General features: G+C 35.5%; 3 protein-coding genes across 8 annotated transcripts in view; 2 read left to right on the top strand and 1 right to left on the bottom strand.

The window, feature by feature from the left end:
* The window catches only part of LOC120629111, a 123,286-nt gene extending 110,084 nt beyond the window's left edge, over window positions 1-13,202 (top strand). For 3 of the 4 annotated variants that reach the window (XM_039897890.1, XM_039897900.1, XM_039897913.1), the window contains 9 exons: window positions 516-656; window positions 3,166-3,277; window positions 3,603-4,265; window positions 4,714-4,831; window positions 5,131-5,171; window positions 5,920-6,268; window positions 7,566-7,713; window positions 9,055-9,693; window positions 10,189-13,202. In XM_039897890.1, the coding sequence (XP_039753824.1) occupies window positions 516-656; window positions 3,166-3,277; window positions 3,603-4,265; window positions 4,714-4,831; window positions 5,131-5,171; window positions 5,920-6,268; window positions 7,566-7,713; window positions 9,055-9,693; window positions 10,189-10,503 (2,526 nt within the window). In that variant the 3' untranslated portion in view covers window positions 10,504-13,202. Of the gene's footprint in view, window positions 1-515; window positions 657-3,165; window positions 3,278-3,602; window positions 4,266-4,713; window positions 4,832-5,130; window positions 5,172-5,919; window positions 6,269-7,565; window positions 8,519-9,054; window positions 9,694-10,188 lie in introns of those variants that run through there. The other variant, XR_005658982.1, reaches the window with a different exon arrangement.
* A 345-nt stretch (window positions 13,203-13,547) lies between these two features.
* LOC120631923 (queuosine salvage protein) lies at window positions 13,548-17,593 on the bottom strand. 3 transcript variants are annotated; one of them, XM_039901636.1, is made up of 4 exons: window positions 17,400-17,593; window positions 16,413-16,628; window positions 15,097-15,553; window positions 13,548-13,836 (listed from the first exon to the last, which is right to left on the bottom strand). In XM_039901636.1, exons 1-4 carry the CDS (start codon window positions 17,505-17,507, stop codon window positions 13,607-13,609), a joined length of 1,011 nt encoding a protein of 336 aa, XP_039757570.1. In that variant the 5' UTR covers window positions 17,508-17,593; the 3' UTR covers window positions 13,548-13,606. The 3 variants fall into 3 exon arrangements, with proteins under 3 accessions (XP_039757570.1, XP_039757561.1, XP_039757576.1); XM_039901627.1 differs by having other exon boundaries at window positions 15,097-15,556; XM_039901642.1 differs by having other exon boundaries at window positions 15,097-15,556; window positions 16,413-16,609; window positions 17,400-17,478.
* Window positions 17,594-17,983: 390 nt separating this feature from the next.
* Window positions 17,984-22,584, top strand: LOC120631945 (nucleoporin Nup43). The gene is made up of 4 exons (XM_039901655.1): window positions 17,984-18,435; window positions 19,177-19,348; window positions 20,997-21,159; window positions 21,797-22,584. The coding sequence occupies exons 1-4, from the start codon at window positions 18,083-18,085 to the stop codon at window positions 22,132-22,134; spliced, it is 1,026 nt and encodes a 341-aa protein (XP_039757589.1). The 5' UTR covers window positions 17,984-18,082; the 3' UTR covers window positions 22,135-22,584.
* The last annotated feature ends 213 nt before the right edge of the window (window positions 22,585-22,797 follow it).

Consider the following 22,797-nt stretch of genomic DNA (forward strand, 5'->3'; position numbering starts at 1 on the left):
CGACCTATTGTGACGCCGCTGTCTAGATCTCCCATCAAGCATTGGCCGCCGCTAAGAACAGCAGCACTTTTCTTGCTGGAAGGAATTTTACTTCCCCAAAAGAGTGCTGCATCAATGCGGGGCAGGAACAGATTAAGCGCAGCGGCATCTCCGCAGCCTATTTGCAGAGTCTGCATAGATCTGTGTCCTGCAGCTATAGGTTGACCATGTGCCTGTTAGGCCCACAGTGCCCCATAAGCGCTCGCTCTAGGATGCATAGGTTTTTTTCTGTTTAGTGCTAATGCCTCAGACGCGGCCCTTCTGTTGAATGGTTTTATTAGCACTGAGAGTGGTTCATTCCTGGGAGTTATCTCCAGCGATTGAGTGTATGGTAGTAGCAAATAGGTTTGTAGGGTGATTTGCCTTACTTACCAAGTACCTACTGAAAAATCCCTCTACAGTGCGCCAAAAAATGATCACTTCAAATAACACAGTCGTTAGTCATGATTCAAAACAACGATTTTCTTGTATTCCAGGTCATCGAACGTTACCAAACCGAAAATGGATCAGGAGGTCGCAGCAGCGGGATCCACTCGGCCAGCGCAAGCCCTTCGCCCTCCGACAGGTCATCTCCACGCTCCCTGCACTCTAGGGCTACCAGGGATATCACCCCTACCGTAAGTGCGCTATATCGAAAGGAGCATTTTGTGTACACCTTAACCATGTCCCTAGGTAGCCTGGCAGAGCCAGAGCGTATACATATATATCTTGTTGCTTCACGGATCGCCACTACAGCACGGCTAGCATGGGCGGAATTATATCCCCGGGTAAAGCATAAAAATGTATCTCCTCCAACAGCTTTATCAACTCTCAGAGCATATATATATCCAAATAATATATATGTAACAATAAACTTCTCCTATTCCCTTTTACAGTGCTTTAGCAAGATGACACGTTAATTATACCCCTTGCCAGGGATATAATTTTTGTCTCCTGTCTGTGCTAGGCTTGGTTCTCCTCTTGAAATCAGAAGGTAGTTTACCTGGCCAAGTGTGGATTGGTAGACTTTACACACCTTTAAGAACATTATGAAGAACTCTTATTCAAAATTCAAAATTCAAAATTCATTTATTTCAAGCAGGCCTAATATAAGCACTTTTGAAACGTCAAGTCTGTTTATAGTGACTCTACCAACGGATCGGAAGGCAGATTCTACCGAGAAGAAGCCGGCAAGAAACTCAACAGTTGCTCTTTTCCAACATCAAAAATTTACATTTTACATTTAAACATTCATTTTTCTATCTTGTGAGAGATGAAAGCGGAGCCGGATGCTTCCAAGCAACCTTGTCATTAAGAAATTCATCAATTGTATAATATTGTGTAATAAATGTGTTTTAACACATTCTTTAAACTTATGCATTGGTAGGTCCAAAATTACCTTAGGAATCATATTATAAAAGCTTATACTCAATCCCACAAATGACTTCTGTACCTTTCGCAGACGATATGCAGATATCACTAATTTATGACCATTTCTTGTAAGTCGACTTAGGCATGCGGGTTTGCTCTTAAAGATTAGAGGCGCGTGCCAGGAATACAACTCGGTTCCCTCGAAAGGGAAGCCGAAGACCCAATAGCCTAACTAGCTAGCCACTAGGCTAACTCTACAGATCGTGTTGGTAAAATAAAGAGTATATTCATTTCAAAACTTCTACTGGAAGCTCTATAATATCGAGGGTGTTTGTCTATCTCAATTTAGGTACACAAATATCATGTGCGTTCAATATATATTGTTTAAATTTAACACAATCTTAAAAATTGCAATCGCAATCATTATTAATATTCTTGTTGAAATCATACTTAGTTCTACAACCCCCCAGTTTATATGGAGATAATGGATAATAACGCTCTCAAGGGGCGTTATGGCCCACTTTGAGACTTTTTTGAAAGGCTGCTCTAAAAAAATCAAAGTATGCGAGAAATCTATCTAAAAGCCAGTTGAAGAGACTGAAGACAGAAAACGGTACCTATTCACATTTCTCTTAAATCTGAGGTCTGGGATGACTTTATTAGGTTATATGTGGCATCACATACACACACGGACAAAAGCGCATCATGAAATACATGTTGTGATGCGCTTTTGTCCGTGTTAGCTACAGCTTAAAATTGTACTCTGAGGGTGAAACTACGTTAGAAGCTGTGCAAAGTTGACGTTTAATAACTATGAAACTCTTACTTTGTATTGTGTAACCTCAGTTACAAACCTCAGTAACGTAGTTAAGTTTCGACGTTATCTCGGTTGGTAAAATGGAATGGCAACTCTTCATGGTTACTAGTTGCATATTCACAAAAATACAAAATAGTTCTACTGGTATTCTGGACATAATGTTTATGCAGTAAAGGAAGCACGTGTTTAGCTACTTAGATGAATTATGTTGCTAGTCGTATCGACCCATTTCTCTTAACTTTCTTCAATCGAATTGATCAGATTAAATTTTATCGATGGACATTTGCGATCACGCAAACATCTTCAGCAAATGTAATTTCCGTTCAATTTTATTATGGCGCTTGGACGAAACTTTGATTTGGCTTAGGGTCTGGAACGATAAATCTATTGGCAGTCACCAGAAAGGAGCTTTTAAATTTTTTTATAACATACCCAAATCGTATTTCGAATGTAACAAAACTTGGCTAAAGACACTAACCTAATGAAGAAACTGAAACGCATTGTTCATTTTATTCCTTTTAAATTTAACATATAGACACACTCAATAACATGCACACACACACATAAACGCAGTATAGACACAAGTAATATATGTTTTTTTTATAATATCTTTCATTGCTATAAAGCTTGACACAGGTATTTCGATGCTTACTAGGAGGTATCTGCAATATATATCATTTACTATTGAAGAACCGAAAAAATAATCAATTTTTATTCATTTTTAATCATGGGTCCATCCGTAATACAAAGCAATCGAACAACCAATAATGCATCCAGTGGCGTGCACTTCTTACATGCACAAAAGCACTGCTTACCCTAAAATTTATATATAACTCTTGTAGAAGGAGGATTTTTACCATTTATGCTATTTACCTGCTGTATGCATACCCTGGTGAGAAACTCAGTGCACGCCACTGAATGCATCCATCCAATGTTGATGAAATGTAAATATATTTTAGCGTGAAGACGATGCGTCAGACTGGGAGGAGGGGGAGGCGACGGATGATGCCCTAGAGGTGCCTCGACGCGTGCCCTTCCCAGAGTACGGCGGTGACATTGTGCACGCAACAGGTAATGGAGTTCAGTTTAATTATCCAATAACCAAGAATAATTATAGATTCCATTGTTCTAAAAACAAAATTTGCGTTACAAATCGCAATGACTGTAACTAATGGAATAATGCATTCAATGCTGCAAGAGATAAGTACATTCAACAAAATAATTAACCAAAAATTATTTTAAAGAAAATTACAAACATTTAGGATAGACATTAATTAGATTTAAAAAAATGTTAAGAGTAGCGACATTCAAGTACAACTTATAAAAGATCTAATCGCTAAATTATAAAACTAAATTGTACCTATTAGGAGATAATTTTTTTTTTTGATTATTACAGATAATGATTATCGAGAGTTCGATGAAGTTTCTGGCAGCGACATACAAGCAATTGATGGATCATGGGAGGAAAACTGGCTTTTCCAGAAAAAGAAAATAAAGAACATTCAATCGGCTCCAGTACCTATGCTAGTACCAAATTCTAACACACAATACAGAGCTCTAATTGGCGATAGAGACGCTGAGGATACCACAGATTTATCTGATAATGCCAGTGACGTAGAAGAACAAGATATAGAATATAAGAGTGACGTCAAAAAAGTTTTAGACTCCAAACACGTTATTGGCGGCAAAGCAAAAGTCGATGAAGTGTTAGACTTCGAACCTGATAGTCTCACAATCATTGACGAATCACAAAACATAGTGGACTCTTATAGTGATAGGGTTATAAGCGAAGACACGGTTGACTTCAAACAACCTGATATTGAAATTAACAATGATATTAATAACGGAACCATAACTAACGAAATCCATAACGATAATCACGATTCAATTTTATTACTCGACGTCGATAGTGGACCGCTATCTAAAACTGAGTTCAATTTAAAGGAGGAGATACATAGGACTATAATGAACGGCCATGCAAATTATTCAGACAATAATTTGAATGGAAACTTAATCGAGGAATATGATGATCAGAAGCCTCTTGTCGCGTATAACAAAGGTACGTATTTATTCCTTTAGTGCCTTATATAATTACCGCAACAGAGATTATACTTATAATATTACAAAGCTAAGGTAAAAGGATTCACAATATTTCTTCGAATATGTTTATTTTATGAAATAACTAATGAAAAATAATAATTTAATTTATTAATATAATAACAAATAAGAAATAAAATATACGGCTGACGTAATCTAATTCAAATACTTCAGATGCCAGATTGAGATAGTGCTATCTTTATCTACAGAGAAAAATAGACAAAATAATCCTACTACTAAATTCAATCTGCGATTTTGAATGAAATTGATTATTATTTTCGGGTGATGACCAACTGCATAGTTTTAACTTAGCAACGAGAACTTTGTAGTTATTGACAATCATGACTTGCAAGAAATACACAATGTAATAGATAAGTATAGTAATAAATGTAATTTAACAATTATTTAAGGAACTGTAAACACACTAAGTCGTTTCGAACGTGAGAAAGAATATGAGGAAACTGTAACAGTTCCGGTACAGAGGTACGCCGATAGTCTACGCAGGAAACATTTCGAAGAGCCTCAGTTGTAAGTATTATTTGAGATCTGTAGAGCGTAATTTGAATTTGATCAGCCAGTTATTGTTAAAATGAGTCCAATTTATAATTTATGTCAGTTTTAGCTTTCCAACCACCATTGAGAAACATTGTAATAAAAAGACAAGTTAATAGCTACAACACAGTTGAAACTAACCGCTTACTAACTTAAATTATAAGAATCTTTCGTAAAATGAGAGTAGATATTAGAACGGAGTAATCAGATTACATGACGTGACATATACATTTTTTACGCCATCATGTTCTTATGTTCTCATGTTCTACTTTCAGATGTTCTATTCCAAGCACTGAAGAAAACGACTTAATACCAGGTAAATGATCATCAAAACCTCGTTTCTTTTGTTGCAAGAATAATTTGAAATAGTAAAAATTTAAATTTTTGGTTTCCATACCGTGTTTATATAGTAATGGTTAAAAAAAACTAGAAAGAAGCACTAGTTAACAATTTCACTTTGCAAGTGATTTTCTAATTAATGTACATGAAGGGATTCCATCCAATTAAATAAGCCTAGCCCTAATAATAAGTTCACTATAATGCAAAAAAATAATATGAAAAGCGCCTTCATGTGGACTTGCCTGCATTGTTTAAAGCAATATGATTCATTTATTGCTTTAACCAATGCAGGCAAGCTAGCTTTGCTGTCGTTTGTTTCCATCGAATTTTATGAGGTCCTTATAAAATAGTTCCAGGGCTAGCAATATATCTGTTGAAATTAATTAGTAGACGCCCTTTTGGAAATACGTTGAAAAGAGACAAGCCATTTATCAAATTATAAGCAGATAACATGGTTGATCTAATAACTTAGTTATTTTTGCCCTCGGGATAAACATTTTTCACTTTTCAATACATCTGCAAAAACAAGCACGCACGAATGTCACGGATCTCTGCACGAACATATCATAATTTGGATTACTTAATTCCTCGCATTAAGTATAATCGGAGGAATTAAATCATTTGCGCCAATAATCAAGTAGTTAAATTCAAAGGAATTAATTAAAACACCGATACCAATAAATAACTATATTGCAGAATGCTAATTGAAGCAATTTAAATTTTAGGCTCGATAGCGTACAGGGAGCGCAAAAAATGGTTAAACTTCGTCGATATGCCGAACAACCCGTATTCACCAGAAGCGATTAAAAAGAGGCTATCAGCAAAAAGCACTTCATCTCTTTTCGACACATTAACAACGAATAAAGATAGAGATACTGAAAAGTTGACATCCTGCGAGAACGTTTGCACAGAACAAGAAACTAAACATAATTCTATGAAAGAAATAGTGGGAAAGAGACAATTAAAAACTAGCTTGAGTATAGATGAAGGTATGATGGACGATAGAAGATCAATTAGCCCATCTCCTAAAGTTTTAAGAAATGTTTTGTCCGAAGATCTACCAAATCATAAACGGTAGGTGGTCCATCTAACACATTTTGTTAAGGTAACGAGTAACCAGTGCCAAAATTTGTCTAACAAAGGTAAATTTCCTAAGTTTACTCTTAGATCTTCTTTGCAAAATTAATGTTTATGCTTGTTGGAACGTTTTAGTACCTCATAAACATTTTTGTAATGAAACTCATTATTAAGTTTTGTGGGTGAGTCTTTCCTGCTAAACCACGTCCAATTCTATCGAGAATAAACAAATTTCTTATCAACGCTGTTAAGTTATTTGTTTTGTTCCATGTTTTAATTTTGTTGGAAAATGATTTCCATTCGGCATTCTGAAGGCAATAATAACGTCCGTCGTTATCCAGCAACGATGAAGCATACATACAAAAAACTCGTGTATTTTTAAATTATTTTCCTTGTGAACGTTCTCGTACCTTGAGAGATTAAACGATCGATTAGATACAAAATAAGTTGCAGCCACTGGTTTTTTCGATAACGTTAATGCATAAGTACTAAATTACATATAATAATACCTATGTATTTATGTAGGTAGTTTTTGTAATTACATATGACTGAACAACTGATTACAATCATTATATAACGTTAATAATTTATACGTAATCTTTGAAGATGTACTATAATGCATCACCAACTCGTTGGTCGCGGGTCGACTAAAGATCACGAGGTCCTTAGTTCGATACCCATTAAGGAAAGATCCTAAGTTAAGGATTGGGTATTTCTATTAAGAAGTTCTCAATACCATCCTGGAATTTGGAAGTTAACGATTATGAGTTAACAATATTCAATAACAACGAAGATTGGTCGTATGCTCCTCGTTTTAAGGACATTCATTCTATATTCGTCCATTCGCGGAAGCAGCTCTTATTGGGTATTTCAATTTACTAACAGTTCTTGAAGAATTCTTGCTGCAAAAGTTTTGACAAAGTTTACATTAAATTGGCTTCGCTGATATACTATAAACCGATTATGTTTTATAGTTTTAAACAAATCATAACCTTCTAGTCGCAAAGACGTACCTAATGTCGCGACAAATTGTCATCAAATAAAAGTACTCATCAACATAGGTCCCGTTCTCAGCCTATGTAAATCCTGTTACTGTTTATCTAAGGAAACTTTTTATCATTTAGCATCTACGCGTGTTGAAGCTCCTTTCTGAATCTATTTTTCTTGCCATGTGTTAGCTGAATACCATCAGGTAAGTAGCGTTTGAAGACAAGCACGCCTCAGTTTAGGACACAGGCATCAGCAACAAAAATAAGAAACAAAGCCAATAATTCAATTAATTATTCAATTTCAGATACGGCCGAGACTATTACATCAAAGAGGCAAGGTCATCCTCCGGCGAGCGAAAAGGCAAAAGCAGTATCAGCGGCTCAAGTTCCCTCTCGAGCTCGATAAACAAATCGACGAGTTTAGACAATTTCGATAGAGAGTTCGCCTCGCCTGTAAGTGCCTGCAGCTCGTTGAGCGACCTCGAGGCGGCGGCCTTACATACGAGTTTGCCCCGGGCCGTTCTCAGCCCCCGACATGCGAGCCCCAACTTCGCTATCAACCCCATATTCGAAAACCCTGACAGTAACGCACTTGACTATGGAAATGACGGTCGCAAGACCACCCCTAACATAACGCATACAAACGGAGATAACGATTTTGAAGAAAATGAAGTTATCCTCAGACTTAAGATTCCGCAAAAGCCCGAGGTAACAGAAGATCTCTTCGAAACTTACACAGACGTAAGGCGTAGTGGTACGCTGAGAAGCGACGACTTTTACGTACGTCCGAAAAGGCGGGCAGGTCTCAATTTCACTTTCGGTGGAAGCGTAAGGTTAAGCAGAGGCTTTTATAGAGATCTATGGTGATAAGTTAGCTCCAAGTAATAATAGTTAATACACCTTCCTTGAAAACACTTACTGACAATACCGAAAAATTCTTTGACGAATCTCCGATTACTATGTCTAGTTCTTACATAGTTTAGTTATTTATTCTATTCATTCATAACTCATTGAGAAGGATTATGGTGAAAGGATTATATATTTAAAGCAATAAAACTAAAAATGTCTTCGTTTTTGACACTAAACATGCCTGCTGAGTGTCCAAAAGATGGCATGATATTTCGAATTTGACTGACTAACAGCACTCTGCACTCTTAAATTTAAAAAACGTAATGACTAAAACTGCACTCATAGATTTGTGTCCTTTTATTAAAGTTTTCAGTTTTATAACAACAAGTAATCCTCCAAGAAGTTAGTGGTGAGTGTTGTAAGTTTTTGACGAAAGAATTGACTAACAATTCAGGGCAGCTTGTCATGGAACTAACAAAAAGTATTAGATCTTTCCAATCACAGCATCATTTCAGCCATTCACGCCACTAAGTACCTAATTCAGAAATATTAACAATGCAACAATCACCAATGCCTTGCTCTATTAACGTCACAAGCACGATCTTTTTCTTCTGTCTTCGGGGCTTATGGGGATAATTTATTGTAATAATATAATGTGATTAATATACAACAATGCTGATATTTATTGTCAGGCAAAATCTACATATTTTAATAATAATGACCTACGTAGCAACACGTATACAGGGACTGTTACGTCTTCTGTAGGTCTTATTATGTTACGTTTCCTATATAGAAGTCTAATTAGTTCATTAACGTTTGGCATCTTAATCGACTTCTTAAAACTAGCTTATACAACGATTATAAATTGAGATAAAGAAACTAATCAAGAAAATAAAGATAAAGTTATATCAACTCTAGATAATCACTAGACAATCATAATTTCAGGGACTCCTAATACAACAGTTCAATACTATAGCCACTCACCAGCAATACACTAATTTCGAGAATAAAAACAAAGAACAAATCTCAATAACAACAATGCCCAGTGAATACAAAAACGAGATAATGATAGACTATGAAGATGTCAACGAGCATACACTATTTGTTAAACCTACTTACACAGATGACGATACTGATCAAAAATTCGAAGAAATATTACAAACTGCTTATAATAATACAGATAAATTTGAAATAACGACAGATAAAATGAATGATGAAGCTGACAAATATCCAACAAGTTTGGAAAATTCTTTGAGTTCGAGTAGCGTGGAAGATTCAATTAAAATATACAATGTACAAACCGGTGAGATTGTGAAATGTACACCAGAAGATAAGCTATCACGGAGATCTGTGGCTGATAAAAATGATAATATCAATATACCTGATAAGAATACGGCAGAAACCATTGCTATCATTGATAGGCTAAGCGAAAGTGAAAACAGTGCTATAAACCTAGTAGAAATAGATAGTTTTAAGGAAGCTCCGATTAAAAGTGAAATAGAGGATCTGCCAGCTGAATTACCAAATGTGAAAGAATTGGCTAAGAAATTTGTCAGCATGGAAAGCCTTAGTGAGCCGGTCAAGGTCAGTTTGGTGAATCTTATAACTATTATTAAGTTAGAGACGATCTTGCTATTTATAAACATTAAGAATATGAATATTATTTCCCCTAATTATTCAGTAATCAAACAAATTGCAAGCTAAGTAATTCAGATTGTAAAAAAATGAAAATACTTTGTAAAGTTAATAATAAAAATATAATTTACTTTTTTTTTTATTATTTACTTTATTTACCTTGGCCAAAGAATTAGTTTGGTCATCCAAAAAGGCAATGCTGCCAGCATCGTAGGAACTGTACCTCGCTGCGGTGGTTTCGAAGACGTTTTAGATTTTATTTAAAATTTCACATAGTTTATTTTAGGTTATATTTATAAAATAAATAAATTAATAGTCATAATACGACCATTTAAAAAAAACCTTAACATTTTAAAACAGACTTTAAACCTGCTGAATATCTCAACAGCCTTCGAAGATACCAAATGTAGTAAAACTGATTTTTGGTATTTAATTTGTTCGCAGGTACCCCAACCCGTATTAAAACGGCATAAAAGCAAAGAGAACATATTCAGTTCAGATTACAAAGAGAAATCCGGTCACAAACTTCAATACATGCACAGTCTCACAGCAAGAAGTATATCTAAAGAATTTCGGGAAGAACTCAAACTGTCCATGGCGACACCCCACACAGTTCCTGGGGGTGCTAAGGATATACCCGAAGGTGAGGAGGTGACCAGGGAATCCAGCAGGCCAGGCAGCCCAGTTCCTGAACCAGGGACGATAAAATCGAAATTGGCATTTTTCGAAAGCTTGAAATCGAAATTCACTAGTAAATAGGTCGTAGATATAAATTCAGCTATATCCCATAATTTCAGTTTGAGAAGGAAAATTTATGTATATAGAATCTTTTCCTGGGCCTGTCTCCGTACTTGGTTGGTCTGAACCGTTCGTTGTACGTGTATTAGGTAGCTACACAACAGTTATTAATGGATATACTATTTTTTTTAAATGGCTAGTTTCCTACTTCTTATGTAGTATATCAATTAAAATTAAGTAGGTATATAACAATTATTAATGGATGTACTTGTGGAAGCTAGACATTTTTACTGAATTTATGCAGTCAGTTTCGGAATCGCCACTCAGTTGGTAAATTGTTCGTCACCCGAAAAAATCATTTCGATCATCTTCTTTTATTTAGAAATGTGACTACAATTTATTTACTCTTCTGTAAATGAGTAGCGTAGTTTAAAAACGTGTATTTTATTGATCGAGCAATCCGACAGTATGTAGGTGTCAAAAACAGTAAAATAATTACCTAATTTTCCACATTTATAATGTTTTAACTGCGTACAAAATTATTGTAAATTTTGACACACTTTAATGACACCCATTAATTATTGTGTCGAAATTAAATGTAATAGAGAATCGTTTTTATGAAAATAATGTTTTGGTATTTTCATCAGGTATAAACCATGTTTATTTATCTTAAAACTTCCAGCAGAAAGAAGTTTTAGATCTCTCAATTTAGTTCAGTTTTGAGATACCTATCCAACAAGCACTTTGATCGTATATTTTATTGCGAAAAATTATGTTATAATTTTATAATCGTTCATTAAACATTAATCATCTTTTAATTTCTCGAAATTAATGCAATTAAAACTTTAAAGTTAATGCGATAATAAAGATTATATTGTTGGCCTCCGTTCACTGTAAAAATAATGTTAGGTACTATGCAATATTTAACTAAGTACTTTTATTTGTGCATACAGACTTTAGACGCGATTATAAGGTTATCTTAGAGTATTCACTCTTCAAGTAAGTTGTGGCACAGAAGTGCTAAGTAATATCCTACCGGCTTCAAAAACCGTAAATATCGTAAATTTTTGTTTATACGTATACTTTTTATGAATGGTCACACTTTTATTGAATAGATTCATAATCATTAGGTTACTGTGTAAATATTTAGTGCCATTGTAATAATCATTTTAAAGCTAAAGCCAAAGTTGTAAATAGGACATTATTTTAGGTATAATGTAAAACCTATAGCACGTTCGAATAAACTGTACAACAGTAACCTTAGGACAACTTCTTCTGTTCCTGGGCCGTCTCCGCACTTGGTCATTTGCTTGCTCGCAACCATGGAGTCGTTTTCGAGTACGGAAATACAAGAGCAGCGGAGTAAAATTGATATTATCAGCATTTGATTAAAGCTTAAATTTGCCTACAGACAGAACGTTTGTAAAACAAAAATCAGTGGTATATATAGGATCTGCGACTAAAACATTAGCTCCATGTTACTTTGACTATACAGAGTTTGATATGCGAAAAATCGTTAAAAAAAAAGATGTAGGTTGTTTTCACGTGTCGTGTTTGTGCTGTTTTATAAATCTCAATAGTGTTTTACTGTCCCAGTTTTTATTTCATCGTAGATCGCCCTGATGACTGCAAACACAGGAGGTCTAACGAGGGGCATCGCAATCAAGCAAAGTATACAGTTTATTCGACCGTGTTATATTTATTATTGTATCTCGAGGTTGTGTGTATAATCATAATATATTATAATTTATTTAAAGCTGGTCGCACATTACTAGCAATGCATTTTTCATTACTTAAATGGCAACAGTGCATTTAGGGCCTGTTTTACCACCTTCTGATAGATGCCGATTAGCCTAACGGTGAGTTTTGTCACTTTCTTACTTTATGTCAAATGACAGAGAAAAAAATTTTAAATAAGCTATACAACATCTATCAGAATTAAACGTCATGCACATTATTTATGGTGAAAAATGTTTTGCCTGAAGGCCGGTAAATGTAAACTGCTTAAATTTGCATAGATTATGAAATAGATAAAGAAAACTAGTAAACCAGCTTGGGTGTGAGCAAAACTTTTGACATAATGTAAGACACGATTTTGACACAAATTTGATTTGATTGAGTTACTAAAGTTTTGCTTACACCAGAATTAAAGGCAAAATCTAGAATGTGATAATGGACATACCTTCATATTGTTAGTTTTGATAAATTATATTTTAATAAATAAATAAAATAAAAAAGTTTATTTTGTCTGTGACTTAGCCTAAATTAAATAGCGTATGGGGTAATTTATATGCAAGCCGATTTATAACAACGGTGCTTTCTAAACCTTACCGCACGAGTCGGACGTCAGCTTAAGACTGACTGTAAGGTGTATTCTGAAATGTTACATTCTACCCGTTTTGCGTAAACCTATGTTACTCAAACGCATCAAGTAATGTTTCCAGTGATGATTAAAACTATGTATCCTAGTAGAGCTAGTGCCATGATTCCACGCATTATATTTATTTAAAGGATGTAGTTTAGTGACGAAATCACTCCACAACATCTTACACTCACTCACTCTCCCTCTTCTCTTAAATCTTCCCTTTAATGTTAAGTCTAAGACAAAATTAATACCATAATAAAATACTTGTAAATCTTTATTAGATTTCATACTATTTCGGATGTGGTGAAAATTAATGTTTTCGATATTAGATAGAAATGAATATGTCAATAAAACTTTTAAAGAATAAAATGTTATTTTATTTACATTAGTAAACATTATAAACAGTAGAAGTGCATACTTAACCTCATAAAAAATCTTCCGACATGAAAAGCCAATACAAAGTCAAAAATGAAAATGAGTTTTGATTACGAATAATACTACCTACCTCATATCTTGTTCATTTTACGCCTTTGGTTGCCTGGAAGAGATCGCTATGTTGCGTTAAAGCCACCAAATTGTACCCTCTTACTCTGATATGTTCTTTGGTGTAAAATAAAAGTGTATTTCATTCGTTTATTATTGCTTACAATTTTGCCTAGCTAGTAAGATATATAACATCGTCGATTTAAAAAAAAAGCGATTTATGTAACATATATATTACTTTATTCAAAAATAATCAGGCTACATCTTAAACCAGTGTCAATAATAAATGCCCAAAGTTTTGTGGTACGGGATCTTTTCCATTTCAACTGCATGTTTTCTCCTGTAGCACCATAGATAATAGTCTAAAAGACTCGAATTTGGAACCTCTACATTTAACTTGTCTCTGCTTATGATATCTTGTAACCTTTTCTTTAGTAGTTCTATAGTGTGGATGGAACAGCCTCGGATTTCGACCTCTTCTGGAGACCCACTGGTTAGAAGTTCATCTGCCGAGGTTATAAAAAAAGGGTAGTCAGTAAATCCTTCCTATTCTTGTCCTTCACATCCCATTACCGGCCCACTACAGGGCACGAGTGAGTCCCACAATGAGAAGGGGTTAAGGCAGTATTCCACCACGCTGGCTCAGTGCGCATTGGTGCACTTCACACACCTTTGAGAACATTATGAAGAATTCTCAGGTATGCGGGTTTTCTCATGATGTTTTTCTTCACCGTTGAAGCAAGTTAGAGAAAAAAGTTAGAGGTGCGTGACTTTCGGGGTGAAGTCGAAGTCCTGCTCATTGGGCTATCCCCGCTTATAATATTATCAATGCGGTGTGGTGACGGCAGATCACAATACAGTTGTCACCACCCCTTTTCTCCCCGCGGTTGTCGTACGAGGCGACTAAGGGAATATAACGGGGGACGGAAAGCAGCGTCCTCTGTGCATCTACTACTATCTACTGCGATCACCAATCCGTTTGACCAGCGTGGTGATTATGATCAAACCGTCCCGTTAGGAGAGGCCTTTAGTCCAGTAGGTATGGAAGAAAAATTGACTTATCAAAACAAAGTCAAAGTCAAAGTCAAAGTAAAAAATATCTTTATTCAAGTAGGCCCATAGTTGGCACTTTTGATGCGTACATAATAATTACACGGTAGTGAGATGATGGCGATAACCGCATTCGTAAACTTAAAACTAAAGTTCCAAACGCGTCCTGGTCTAAGAAGAAGCTCACAACCAACTTAGCCGGGTGTTTTTTTTTTATACCTACTAGGAATATGTCAAAGTTATGAAAAATAAGCTAAATTTGCTATACTCCGCGAAAAGCAGGAGTGTATGGTGTAATTTATAATTTCTTCAATCCTTATACTCCACACCAAACAGATCTCCGGCAGTGTTGAGACTTAACAATGATTCATTGTAAAGTCAACATCTCCTGAGGATGCTCCGGTTTCGTAGCGAAACGTGCGTAAAGGGTACATTGCCGAAGATCTGCCTGGTGTGGAGTATACGGATTCAAGAAATTATGAATTACACCTGCTTTTCGCGAAGTATATCAAATTAAGCTTAATATTCATAATATATCATGGATTTCCGCAAAGTACCGCCAATATCATGTCAAAGTCACAGTCAAATATTTCTTTATTCAAACATAAATGGCACTTTTGATGCGTTGATTATATACAAAATGTGTACATACCATAGCATGTCGCGGGGACCACTAGTTAGACTATAAAAATATAAAAGTTTAAGTTAAATCGTACCCTTTTTCAATTTCTCCATCAGTTCATCATTATAGCTCATAGCGCCGAAATAAACAAGAACCTGTGGCACTCTGTAATCAGCGAACATTGTCAACCTATCAATATCTTGAAACTCTCCCCATCCTTTATTTTCGAGGAAATTCCATAAATCAGCAACTAAAATCTGTGCTCTTTTATAAAAAGACACTCTGCATCCTCGGTAGACAGCTTCATCGCGGAAACATGGAAAGTTATCCACAACAATGTCCAACAACTTTATGGCACACTTATTAGCTTGTTTGACACACGTTTCAAACGTTTTGTCATATTTTTCTATCAGTATTGCACCGACTTCGTGTAAAACAGATATTCTTTGATCGAGGAGAGGAATTTCCGCGTCTGTATCCCCTCTGAATATATGATTCACTTCAGCCTTGTTTATTTTCGAATAGTATTCAGGATTTGTAATATCGTAGCCCTCCTTAAAAAAACCGTTTCTTTATATTCCACTTGAAGCCCTTGACTACAGTTAGATAAAGATAGTAGCGGGCTAAACTGTTAGGAGTCATAGCAGTTATTAAAAGTTATTAAACCCATATTAGGAGTCATAATAGTTATTAAAACCATATACCTAATTCGTTTCTACGGACATATCGGAGCAGAACGCTAAATTGCTTGGGAAATTATAATTTCTGAATTTTCTCTGGTCTGGACAGGTAGGAGGCTTTTAGACTGTTTTTGGTAACGTAGTAACCACGCGACCGACAATGATGTGCCGCCAAGCGATCTACGATGTACATTCCGGTACAATTTCGCATAGAAACCGTCTAGGGGAATGGCTTGTATCTGCCTTTAACACGACACCATACCATCTAACTGTACTAAAAGTTAAATAGTAATAATTCGTTAGGTCCTAGGTATTGGTTAGTCATAAATCCAGTTTTCTCACTCCTACTCCCACTATCACCCCGACTGCCGCTCCAACTGTCACACCCACAACCACACCCCCTCCGTCATTTCAACTCCAACGATCACACCCAATACCCTGTAACAACCACTGCCATTCCCCACATCATAGTTCTATATTCCAAGGTCTTGTGTTGTTGCCAAAATAAATGAAATTTGCAATCTTGGATCAGAAATACCCACGCACAGACACGATGAAAGCATGCGTTTCTGCGAGCGTATGTGAGTGTTTGCACACGCACAGATGCGCGCAATCGTGCGCAAACACTCACATACGCTCGCACGCGCGCACGCTCGCAAGCACGCACCACGCACGCAATCATACTGTTTTGTAGTAGAAGAAGTGGAGAATGTGATAATTAAATAAATACCTTTATTGCCCTGTGTAAAGCTGCCTCTAATGCAAAGTAGCCGGTATACCCATCCACAGTCCACTGCTCTTCTTTACTGCGGGACCAGAAGCAGAAGTTCAGTGCATCAGCAACACACACCCAATCAACTGCATTCACATGATCTTTATCAGGGTGTATGCTGTTTGCATTCGTTTCAGGTATTTGCAGCTTGTTGCCTTTTAGAGATGACAAAATCTAGTAAATGTACCAAATATTAAACTTTTTTCTCTGACGTTGTTAGATTTATATAATAATATTAACAAAAAGGATGTGTTACTGTAACACTGAAGGCATTTCACAGTAGAGGGGATTCAAGAAGAAGTGGTATGGCATTGATTGGTAGTTTATCAACAAATTAAAGCGCACAAAGTGGGTGTACATACATTATATACCTAATTACATTTATTTTAAATATTGTGTTATAAATATAGCATTATGTATTCATTGAAATTGAAATTGAACTTGATCTCAACAATAAACGTGGAAGAAAGGGCTATGTAGCAATAAGGCCACCAAATTGTTGTTATGTATTTATGGCTCTGTAACTACTTTTTTTCTTTGGTGTACAATAAAAGTGTATTCATTAATTCATTCATAGATTCATTTTAAAATAATAAATTATAAAACTCCTCTTTTGATGTAAACAAGGGGTGAAGAGAGATCTATCTTGACGGTCACATTTAATCCTATTCAGATGCATACCAATACAAGGAGGTAGATTACCAGATAAACTAAACAACCTGAAATGGGTTTTTTTTTTTAATTATAGACTTATCTTCTTTTTTTAATTCATAAGCAACGGGTCACCCAATTAGAAATAGAGAGAGAGACGCAAGAATTAATTACCGCTGTCCCTGAAAATCTGCAGCAAAGGAAAAGTTATCATTGCGTTCCCAAATATATCTATCACTAAGGATCTTTAGTAGACTTTCGGTATCTTATCTACAACAAGTTTATATCTATTACCTCCTCGCATATCTTTTCTATGCCCTCTTGGTGAATTTGAACGTGATGGGAACGCTCACTTATAAATTTTGCTGACTGGGCAGGTAACAGTACACCATCTCGAACCATATTTTGTTAGAATTTGTACCGTAATTTGTAAAGGTAAACAACAAATAACAACAAACCCAGTACAATGAACCCCACAGTTTTGGTCAACACAGATTGTGATTGGTACCACAGATAAATTAGGTACTTGATTTGTTTGAGGTTTGATAGCTTTGATATGGTTTTATGCTCAGTCTTTACGGCACTGCTTTCTAGTATTTTTATTATTTTGAAATATCAATTATAACATTGGCCAATTATTGATTTTAATGATTTAATGTGTCTTTCGTACAAAAAATAAGTTGTGCGGATATTTTAAATTCTTAATATCTATTTTTATATTCTAATATTGTATCTACTTTTCTTTGTAAGTTGTTGCATATTATTTACTCAAATTAAAATGACAATCAAAATGTTTAATTTCATATTTAATATAAGTGCAAGAATTCATAGCCTTAACTTTATTTTAGGTTATAAAAAACCATATTTTTGTATTTTGACAGGTTGGTAACCTGTAACTTGTTTTACAATTATTATAATAGGATTTCAGTTTGGAGCCGTTTAATTAATCGTGATTAACTATAAATATAAAATAAGTAATGCCATTAAACGTACAAGGCACGTTTGTGTCGCAGAAAATTAATAAAATACGATGGATTCCCGAAGATTATGTCGAAACAAAACACTTTTTCACCGGCAGTTGGGACGACGATATAAACTCAATAAAAGTTTGGAGTTTTGAGAGTTTGAATGAAGACGAAGACGTGGATTGTCCTCGCCAACTATCTGAGTACAAAGTGGAGGGCGATGTCACAGAAATTAAGTTTACAGACAAGAAAACTATAGCGGCTTCTTTTTCAAATGGTGATGTGAAAATGCTTGAAGTTAGTGCTTACGATAAACAGACACCACTCAGAGAAGTTCAATCCTGGAAGAAGTTACACAATTTTGGGTGAATATTCGTATTTACTGTTTAATTAAATATTCTATTTAGTACATAGTATGTACAGCTACAGCATATTAACGTTCAAATGCTGGACAAAGGCCTGCTCTCACATAGAAGAGAGAGATTTGGAGCTTAGACCCTCTTTGCATCTGCATTCATATGTATTTGTTTCCCTCATTGGTGATAACTACTTTCCCAACTTAGACCTAATGCTACAAGGTTTCCATACAAGCCCTTTTCTAAGAAGAGCCTACAACCAACTTAGCTGGGTAATTTTTTTTTGTTATCGGCACAACACACAATCAATTAATATTTAGCTACAAAGTTAGAGTATTCACAGGGTCTTTTCGCGTCCGACGCCCAATTCGCGTCTAAACGACGGTACACTGTTTTACAACAGTGAAAAATAAGAATACCGACACACCACTCTAAACAAGAGCGCTTCTATTGATGTTCGGACCTATGAAAGGTACTCACACACAAACAAAAGATCTGTGCGTGCAACCCAAATTTAATGAAAAATAAACTAGTCATTATGTATGTTTATTATAATTATGTATGTTTATTATAATTAAAATTAAAACCACTTATAATAATTACAATAAAGTGAAGTTTATGTTACAGCCTTAAAATTAGATGTATTTAATTTAGTGCTAAAACGTTCATTAATAAATTGTAATATTATTATGACTATATGCTATATTGACAAGGGTATTTAAATTTTAAATTATCATAATATTGTTTCAGCACTGACAAATGTTCATGCACATCCCTAGACACATTAGAAGGTGACATAGCAAGTATAGGAGAAGATGGCAATGTGAATATATTGAACGGCCGCAGGGGGGATGTTACACAGGCAATCAAGGAGGCAGACAGCTGTTCATTGCATTCTGTGTGCTTTATTAAATTGAGTGAGGTTTGTTTTATTTCATACATACAAATTACAAATATCACAGGCACATAAGATGGGTTCATACATATATATGTCTCCATTATACATATTTTATCTAACTATAAATATTACCTTTAGCTTCATAACTTATAGTCCATGCTGGGTTAACATAATATAGTTATATATAACTTCATCCCATGCTTCAAGTCCAGCATGGGCTGCACACATGATATCCACAGGGAAACGATGAAATAAATAAATAAATATAATATGACAATACACACATCGCCATCTAGCCCCAAAGTAAGCATAGCTTGTGTTATGGGTACTAAGATGACTGATGAATATTTTTATGAATAAAATACATAAATACTTAGAATATACATATAAACACCCAGACACTGAAAAACATTCATGCTCATCACACAAACATTTTCCAGTAGTGGGAATCGAACCCACGGCCTTGGGCTCAGAATGCAGGGTCGCTGCAAACTGCGCCAATCGGCCGTCAAGACGAAATGTATATTTCCAACAGTTTTATCCACTCTCTGAGCATGGGTGCAAATAAAATCCAACTTATACACATGGAATTTAAACTGTGGGTACTTCTGTTTCCAATTGCTGTGCTTTGGCAGGTAGACATTTAATTTTATCCCTTGTCTGTGGATATAATCGGGTGATTAAATATTTTTCTTGTGCCTATGACATGCTGATCACAGACCTTCTGTCTCATAATAGAAGGAATGCCCATGCTGATCTAATGCGGTTGGGTGGCTTCAATGATTACTCATCAGAAGTTAGTAAGAATATCCGAGACTGATACCTAAGATGCTGGCAAGGGCAATATGGAAGTTATGACGCGGCGAGGCGCCAGGTGATTAAGCGTTACGATACGATGTCGTTTAGAAACCGATTAGGGGTATGGTTTTAATACAACTGCCATTACTCCTAACAACTTACCCTGTTACTATCTTAGACGGCATCATCACATCATCATCAGGTAAGATTCCAGGTGAAGCCAAAGCCTAACTTGTAGGGTAATTAAAAAAAAAATGTCATTTGATTTAGACACTTAAAACTTCACATCTGTTGTAAGTGAAGATATCTTGCTACACTCCATTTTTTTATTAATGTGCCTTTAATATTTAAACAATCTCTCCATTACTTTATATATAAATGATAATTTTTAAAATATTAGAAATTAATAAAAGCATATACATTCATAAAGAATATCTCTTTTTATTTTATTAATTACAACCATCCATTTCTTCCATTCTTAAAACATACTAAAAAGTAATAAAAAAATTGTTCACATATTGTTTAGGTATCTCTTATTACAGCGTCAAACATTGTAAACTCAAAGGTCAAACTATTATATAATATTACTATTCATCAACATTAGTTACTTGACACTTCAGTCTGTACTCTGCCTATTTCCGTTATTTTTTTATCATTTTTATATAACCTTCCTTTTTGATCTGGGTTCCTGTCATTTTGAATTCGCACTCTAACTTAAACTGACCACAGATTATGCATAATTATCATGACCAATCTGAACAAAAAATCATAGTTTTTTTAAACTTTTAAACATACACAAAAAGTCAGATTTGCTAACACATTAAGACAAGTTAGAAAAAATAGACTAAATTTAATTTTTTTCTTTAATTGTCAGGTGATAACCGGCAACATAAGAGGCCACATGAAGATATGGGACATACGTTCCTCAAACAATAAACCAGCTGCAGCATTTCTTTTGGCCGGCGATGAGCTTGCAGCTACTTGTATAGTCCGACACCCGACCCAGCCGCATATCATGTTGGCGGGAAGTGAATCGGGTAAATAAATATATTATAGCAGTTACGAGGCACGGGTCTCCCCTCAGAGAAGGGGGTTAGGCCTTAGTCCACCATGCTGGCCAAGTGCGGATTGGTGGACTTCTTTTTCTTGGTAACTATATAGACGAGTGCTTGACTGCAATTTCACCTGATTGTAAGCGGTGATGCAGCCTAAGCAGCCTTAGTAGGAAACTTGCTCGCTCGCAATCGTGAAGTTGTTCTAGAATAACAATATACATGGATACAGTAAAATAGATCTTATCTCTATTGTTTTAAAGCACAAATTTGCCTACAACTCTTCAGCAGGGGCTTTGACAGAACTTTTCTGAAATAAAAATCAGAAATAGAGGATATGTTAAAAGAGTGGGATTTGTTCCATTTTACTTGAGTGAGACAATTTTATACTAAGGCTACAGGAGTGTGGCAGGGAGATGTTATCTCCCCGAAACTGTTTAGGCACTGCGGTGCAGGAGACAAACCTCCTTTTAATCTCGTGAAGCAAAATTATATCTGGACAATTATAAATACCTCTGATGATAATCTAAATACTTTAAAATACATTGTGGGGAAAAGTTGTGACAAATCAATTTCCATACTATTTGAAGTCAGTTAATAAGGTTTTACTTTCTAACTTCAGGTGCCTTAGCAGTATGGGACTTAAGGATGAACCAATTCCCAACGTCATTACTAAACGCCCATGCGGCTGGTGTATCAGAAATGCAATTCCATCCGGAAAACCCGAACAAACTGCTGACCTCTTCAATTTCCGGAGAAGTTTGGGATTGGAATATGGAAACGTTAACGAAGAAAGCACAAGAGAATTACGTGCCGTTGGAAGACAAAACCGCCATGAATGTGAACTCTTTGATGCCAGTGCTACACAAAGCTATAAACACCGTTCACTGCGACAAAGGCAGGGTACTGTGCGGTGCGGACAACGAAGCTGTGTATTTGATAAAGAATTTCAAGTATTAGTATCAAAGATTGGTTTTATGTTCTTGAAGTTGTTTGTATTCTATACCATTCCTTTCTGAAGTCATCGTAGATTGAGCGCCGAGGAATATTGGAGATTCAAAGGGAGATTCAATGAAGATTTTGCATTAACTACAGCCGCTATTTTATTTTATTCGCGGATAATTCTTTCACAAACTGTCACATTTAGAAGATATATGCAACCGAGTTTGTACTACTAATAACCGAAAAGGAAGTTTGCTAACCATAGTTGAAAGAATTATTCGCAAAATGTTATGATGAAATAAAATTTAAAGGGTGGGGATAAGCCGGGCTCCGTACAAAATTTAGTTTTCATTGCCCTTCATTCAAATACTTTTTTTATTGTATTAACTGACTGACAGAGCAGATGGCGTAGGTGATTCATGTGCCTGCAATTTCACCGTCAACTACGCCATTCAGACCGGAACACAACATTGCAACAATGCTGCTTAACGGCAGAAATAGGCATGGCGATAGTATTATATTGATGTAACCACTGTAAAATCTAATGCAAAAACGAAAATACTATCTGTATTTGTTTTCGCTGCCATTGGTTGGCCATTTTAGCGGTAAGGCCGCCAAATGGTATACGTTGTTTTGTTATACTTTTCTTTTTTTATGTACTTTTTGTCGTGTGAAATAAAA

Source organism: Pararge aegeria, chromosome 2 (assembly GCF_905163445.1).
Source record: "Pararge aegeria chromosome 2, ilParAegt1.1, whole genome shotgun sequence".
Lineage (NCBI taxonomy): Eukaryota > Metazoa > Arthropoda > Insecta > Lepidoptera > Nymphalidae > Pararge > Pararge aegeria.